At 39.7% G+C, this 7,304-nt stretch overlaps 1 protein-coding gene across 2 annotated transcripts in view; it reads left to right on the forward strand.

Annotated features, from left to right (window-relative positions):
- sptbn4a (spectrin, beta, non-erythrocytic 4a) overlaps window positions 1-5,263 on the forward strand; it is a 44,306-nt gene extending 39,043 nt beyond the window's left edge. For both annotated transcript variants that reach the window (XM_039777922.1, XM_039777923.1), the window contains one exon: window positions 3,446-5,263. In XM_039777922.1, the coding sequence (XP_039633856.1) occupies window positions 3,446-3,745 (300 nt within the window). In that variant the 3' untranslated portion in view covers window positions 3,746-5,263. The remainder of the gene's footprint in view (window positions 1-3,445) is intronic.
- Window positions 5,264-7,304: the final 2,041 nt, after the last annotated feature.

The raw sequence follows: 7,304 nt of genomic DNA on the forward strand, positions 1-7,304 counted from the left end.
TATTGGATAAACCACTAATTGTAGCTGAATATTTTTTAATCTGATAAGAAATATCTTAAGCGTTGGATAAGATATCTCTATATAGAGCTGTTGCAGATTTCCAGGTGGACAATATTAGCAAGCCATTCTCACTCCTAACTCATCAACATACTGATGCTTGGTCAGTGCCCTCAGCATCAGATACCGATGCACAGGGCACCCTGTAGAGTCTGAATGGGACGCACAGGGAAGAGCAACTGCTCGACCGCAGCGCTGTAAGATGACGTAGTATGAAGAGCGACAATGGTAGGGAGTAGTATTAAATGTTCAGGTTCCGATGAGGTTAAGGCAGAGAATCGATACTCAACTGCAAACCTGTAAATATCAAAAAAACTGTTTAGGAAATGAAAACTTATTTGAGACCTGCTGAAAGGATGCAAAGACATTATCAAGATACAAATCTCTAAAGGTCTTGACCCCTAAATTTGAGCATACCAAGAAGGCATTGTTTACGAGGGATAAAGGAAAAACATGATTAGCAAATAGCGGAGCATAGATACTGTATAAAATGACTGGAGGCCAAAGTGCCAAAGTGCTTAAGCTGCCCCCTCAGATCTTGAGTTGTTAACCAACATGTCTTGGTACAGGGAGAAATAAACGAGTGAATAGGAGCATGTACTTTGGTGACACCGACTTGGAGGAGTTGGCCTCTAGTACCAGCCACATTGGGGGAGGGGGATCAAAGACCTCATAAAGTTAAAATCCTGATGTTGTTAGCCCAATAATAAAACCAGATGTTTGCCCAATAATAAAACCTGACGTCCGGTAAAGTCATCCGTCCGAGTGGCTTAGGTCTGCAAATATAATTGACACAGTCTGGGAACCCTCTTATTCCATCTAATTTATGAAAGAAGATCTGAGGCACAAAAATTATGATGCATTGAAAAAGATAGGAGAACCGTCAAAGGATTTAAATTTTAACCAAATGACTTGTGCAGTTGTGGATAAATGAAGTATTAGTCTTGTTAAGGTCTGCATGCTTGTGAGTGACCTGAACTCCGAGATATGTAAAGCTATGCTGGGCCACCTTAAAGGGTAGGTTCTGTGAAGGACAGTTTACTGCAGCTATATTGATGGGGAAATATTTTGTTTTTATTTAAAATTCCATTTATAACTCTGATATTTGACCAAATGATTGAAGAGTGGCAAGGGCAGACGGAACAGAAACGTACAAGTTGGAAGTGCATAAAACCTAGTCATCTGCATAAAGAGAGACCTTCAGTTCTGTTCTTCAATATGAGGGTTAGATTGACAAGGATTCAATGGCAATTGCAAATAGTAGGGGACTCAAAGGACAACCATGTCTAGTGAAGTAATAAAGACAAAAATATTCAGAGTGAATATTGTTTGTGCTAATTGAAGCTTGCAGTGATAGAGCAACTTAACCCATGAAATAAGTCTTCTTAAAGCCAAATTTCTGTGTGAAAGAGGTAGTCCCATTCTACTCTGTCATAAGTTTTTTCTGCATCTGGTGAAATAATAGATGGGATGATAGATTCCAGCATATAGCCAACAGTTTTGACAATAATGTAAGGTCAACATTAAGCAAACTTATTGGCCGGTAAGAGGTAGCCTACAAGTTTCTTTTTTTTCATTAAAAGCTTTAGTAAGAGTTTGGGAAAGGCAATCAGAATTAAATGATTTGTTTAATAGTAGTAGTCCAGTAGTAGGGGGGTCAGCTAATGGCTAACTTTCTTATAGAACTCAGACAGATGACCATCTGGTCCTGGCCTCTTCCCACTTTGTAGAGATGCCATAGAAGCATTTAGTTGTTCAATAGTGATTGTTTTCTCTAATTTTAGCTACAGTTTGTTCAATAGAAGGGATATCTACTCGATCAAAAAACTAAGTTGAAGTTTGGAGGGGTAGAATTAGGATAAGGTGAGTAAAGAGACATGTTAGCTTCCTTAAATACCTAATTCATTTCCAAAGGATCCGTCATTATACCTTAACTAGTTTGAATCTGGGGAATTTCATGGGAAGATGATGCCTGAAGTGACTGGTGCGCCAGTAGTTTCCTGGCCTTATTGCTGTGTTCAAGAAGCTTTGATCTTGCCTGAAGCAGGAGCTCAGTAGAGGGATGTGTCGTAAGAACATCAAACTCTGCCTGTAGCGACAACCGCTCTTTGTATACATCAGGGCATTGAGAGGCAGCATACATATTATCAAGTTGAGATATTTGTTTTGCCAGCTTGGTTTAGCTTTTCCTTCCTAAATGTATTCTCATAGTCTGTGTATAAAATTATTTATCCTCTAATGTAGCCATCAACGTCTCCCACAGGAGAGAGGCGACAACATCCGAAGCCCTGTTTAGACTCACAGAAAGGTCAATTTGCTATAAGACAAATCCCATACAGTCCTCATTTGCGAGCAAGCGCATGTTCAGATGCCACAGAGCTTGCACGCTAATGGAATTATTAAACTAGATCTTCGTGGGACTAGAGCATGGTCAGATAGCATGATAGCATTGTGTATACATGCAGACAAAGAGCCAGAAAATAGGCTATACGAGTAAACGTATGGTGAAAACTGGAAAGAAAGAATACTCAATTTTCAAGTGCAAACCCCTTGATAAAGGACTGCATTACTTTGACTGACAGTGAGTGTCAGGAGACCTTGGGGTATGAACAATCCAGTCCTGAGGGTAAAATTAGACGTTAGTTCACTTCCGTTCACGCACATGGCTGTTAAGAAAAAGATCACAGTTTGGGTTAAAATCAGACGTTACTCCTTATTTTACAGATAGTTCCAAGTTATCTTTTAGATTAGGATTTAAAGTTTAAAAAAAACATACTTTTAGAATACTATGTCTATGAGTTGTTAGCAGTTCCACCAAAGAGACATGTCCCTTACGACTTCTCAGATGGTGTCATTTTAACAACGGCCCAAAGATTTTAAATTATGCAATAATTCAGTTCAAAGTTTAGAAAAAAGTCTAAAAATTAAAACAGATCTTTGTTGCAGAACTTATGTTTTTCTTGGTTCATGCCCCAGTAGTCATCAGATTTAGCTCAGATGGTTCCTGACCCCTAGGTTGGGGAATCCTCTCATTTAGTAACTGGTGGGGTTGATTTATGAAAGTGAACTATAAGACACTGTAATCAAGGAAAGGTACAACACTCTTTCATGGTCATAGTTATTTCAATTTTGGCATTCTGTGTTCTGGAAACATATCCCATCTCTGTCCACCCACCAGTTTCTACTGACTCCTGAAATCAGATTGTTCTGATAAGTGGAATTTCAACAGTTGGAATGGGTTTCTCTTCCCTATTGCAGGCTACATGTTGTGTCTGTAATGATGAAATGGTTTAAAAGTTCCAAAACCCAATATGAAAAACATGCAAAAGAGAAAGATTACATAAGAAAGAGTCACTCCTTGACGTGTGTCATTTGCTGGTCTCTGTAGGAGGACCTGAAGGCTTGGACTTCAAACATCACCACCTGTATAGCTGAGCATGAGGCCATGGGCACGTGGGACAAGCCGGGAACCTCGTCCATGGACCCCGACCACTCGGAGAGGAAGGAGAAGTCGGAGGGGGACGCAGACGCCAGGTCCGAGAGGTCCGAGCTCGCCGAAGGGGAGGAGAGGTCTGAGAAGGAGAGGTCAGAGAAAGGGGATGGCTCAGAGAAGTTAGACACGTCCGAAATTGCCGACAAAATGGAGGGCGGGGCAGGGGGCTCCAGCACGTCTGGAAAGAGCAAATGAGGAGCCCCCTTTTGTGTTTTTCAACATTACTCACTGACAAAAGGCGTAGGAGGCGGTGGGTGGGAGGGAGGGATGGATGGAGAGCATGTGCAGCTAGGTTTTGCTGATCCTCAGTCACAGAGCTGGAACACGCTGAGGTCCATGGTCCTTGGACTGACTATTGTTACTGTGACGGACTAATCTCTCAGCCCCTCCCCTTCACCCAGGCAATACATCAGTGCTTGCATTGTGCCCACCTGCTGGTAGATAGGAGGTTGCCCCAGACAGACAGACTCCCAACAAGTGGTCCCAGGAATTAGTCACTGTCACGTCCCCATTGTTGATCGTTTAATCTCTTGGATTCACAGCATCTTTCTGTATGTATCTTTGACTGATAATGTAATGCTTTTGTCTAGCTAGACAAACCCGAGAAGAGGTGAATGAAATGTTTCACAATATCAAAAAAAAAAGAAAAAAAAAGTTTTTTGAAGCAATATACTTTTTTATTTCTTCTCTTTGTTAAAGAGAGAAAAGGGGGAAAAGGAAACAAGAAATTATTGCAAATGTGAACTCTATGATTTGTCACATTCACGTAAGCGTACTCCGGGCAGTTGTGCACCTTAGACACTTGACACATCTGTATACTAATCATAATGACATTTAATCCCATCACATGGCTAGCTTTGAATCATGTTAATATAATGGAATGCTGGTGTTACCCACCTGACTTCATTGGTGTCAATGAATACACAGTTCTACAGTTTAGTTTCCGCTTTTCTTTTCCTTTTTCTTATTATAATTTTTTTTGTCCACAATGATCCATGTCAAAAAAAAAGCTTTCCATCAAATTCTAATCCAAGGTGTGTTCAAAGTGGCAATGCTCAAAGTAATACTAAGCCTATGTGACACAATGCCTTTGTATACATGACAAAAATCTGAACATTGCATGAAAAAGTCTATTAGTGCACCTGTTAAACTTGCCTTTATTTTGATGTTCTTGAAATAAGTTGGGCAATATTGGAATTGCAATAATTTAATGTGAGTGGTGGAAAAAAATGTATTTTACTATCATGGTCCACTTCGGAAAATCCATAGGTAAGTTTGACAAAGTAGGTTTGTCAGTAAGCATGAGAAGAAAGAGATGTTTTTTTTGGGGGGCGGGGGGGAGAGGGAAAATATACCTGAGAAGTGACTACTCCTTGATCTGTAACATGAATTAAGAAGCCAAATGGCCCCTCTGCTGTTTGTACTGTATTACTGCAATTTATTTTCCACAGAATGTATTAATTTCAGCTGTGAAATGTTCAATCACTGCAGAGTTTGTGGTGCCCAAAATTGTAAAACCCTGAAGCAGTTCACTGAGAGTAAAGCCTCTCTGTACCGTGTCTTTCATTTGAAGTTCAAACTGATTGGAATCTCTCCATCTAAGGCAAGTTAAATGTAAAACTGTCATGGTTCAAGTCATGAATTGTATATACCTATCTTTGTATGTATACCAATAAATCCTGTGCTCTAATAAAACAATACTCTGAACTGAAATGGGTAAAATTAAAACATTTGTATTAATCCACAAATAAAAACAATCGTCACTCAAATATATTAATGTTTACGACATTTAAACGAAAAATATGCAAATTAGGAGCCACTATTAAATATCATAGTGTATATACGTACACCAGTATGTAGTTGTATGAAACACCTTTTACCAGGGAAGAGCAGCAGGACATACTGTAGGTATGCTTGTTGTATTTTTATATGCCAATATGTATTCATATCAGATTCAGGAGTTGCCCCGCAGCCCCAATAAGAACTTGTATTAATAGCCGATTGAGTAGTCAGTGTGTCTGTGAGAGGTGTGCTAAATTTATATATATTACAGACGTGATAAAACCAACTAGCCTGGGTAGTTCAGTACACGCTGCTCTGAATAATCAAATTATTGGTTAAACTAAAGTACAGTATGCTGTGATCACAGAGATGAACAGGCATTAGTCCACGTATTGATTGTCATGTATGTCAGTTATCTTTTACATATACAAGTACAATTAAAGGTTTCATTAATGTCAGTAAAATGTAGCCGTCTTGACACATTGTACTCACATTAAAGACAAAGGAGGAAATGCACATGCAGGGTGCAGTCAAACACAGGCAGCAGCTCAGACTTTCTTACAGTGTTTTTCCATTTCCCATCCTGTCAAAGTGCACCTTAAATGTGTGTTTTTCTTTCTACAAAAACACCAAAAGTATATCTCAGACGCAGCAGTATTTGAATCCACTGACTTGAGGATTGTAGTGACAGTGCGCTGTATCTCTCTGTATCACTGCAGCCTTCAAATGAGTTGAATGAGAATAGATAAGCTGTGCGGTGTGAATGTTATCTTCATTTGTCAGTCACTGTTTGTTTTTTACATAAGTGCCATGTCATGCAGTTTGCTGAAACAGAGGTTCAGAAGAGAAAACCATTGGTTATTGAGTAATGACTCAGCCTGTCATTGCAATACATATTTTTTATCATTGAAATAGGAGCTATAGTATTTTCGTGTGGCTGTAATTGTTCTGATTCCTTGCTCATGGCAGATATTTAGCCCGCATCACCATGTGCGTTTTTTTACGTGTTTGCTTCCCATCACTTTTATGAAACCCACGGGGGATTTCCCCCCCCACTATGTTATAACAGAACAGTCGAAATTAAATAGGCAGCATAAACCGTGACTGAAGAAAAAAAAATATTGTGCAAACTTTGTTTCCTTCATTGATGGTCTTACAAGTGTGTATGTCATTGTTACTTTACATTACAACTTGCTGCTATGACATTAAATAAACCTCCAAACCTGCTGATGCAAACTTGACGTGCAATTGATGTGGACACATATGCTGGTCACAGACACACACACACACACACACACACACATACATTATACACCTGATTGTTCCTCACATTGGTTTCAACTACAAGCTGAGCGCTTCTCTACTCAATTGCACATTCTTGAAACTGATAATCAACTTTTGCTTCAGCTCTCTCAGCAGGGGCGGAGCAGGCGGGGGTGCTTCTGGGGCTCCAGCCCTGAATGTTTTCTCAAAAGCCCCGAATCTTTGAGGGTTTTAAAATAACTTAAATAACCCCTCATTCTCTTTGACTGGGCCGGCAAATCAATGAAGCAAAAGTTGTATTACTGGGGAAATATTGCCATTCATTCTGTGAACTCTCTTAAAAATAGGTTTCAAGATTAGTAATGCTGTTCACGCCAAATTCCTACCCTACCTATGTTGTATAGCCTAACTTATAAATAGATACATCAGACAGTTTTTGCCTTTTTGTAGGTGGCAGGAGTGAAAATCCTCGACATTTAATTGTGTTCTGGTTTCAGAATGATGAAGACAGTTGGAGAACAGAACTTTCATGTTTTTTTGTTTTTTTTAAATGGCTTGAAAAGAAGTGCATAGAGCTGCTGTAAATGGGGAAAATCTCACCCAAGGAAGCATGCCCCTGGACCCCCTTCCCTTTGGGCTGAGCCCCCAATGTTTACAACATCTGGCTCCGCCCCTGTTTCTCAGTATCCATGAAGGTGAAGATTTCAGC

The sequence above is a fragment of the Perca fluviatilis genome, chromosome 16, assembly GCF_010015445.1.
Source record: "Perca fluviatilis chromosome 16, GENO_Pfluv_1.0, whole genome shotgun sequence".
Lineage (NCBI taxonomy): Eukaryota > Metazoa > Chordata > Actinopteri > Perciformes > Percidae > Perca > Perca fluviatilis.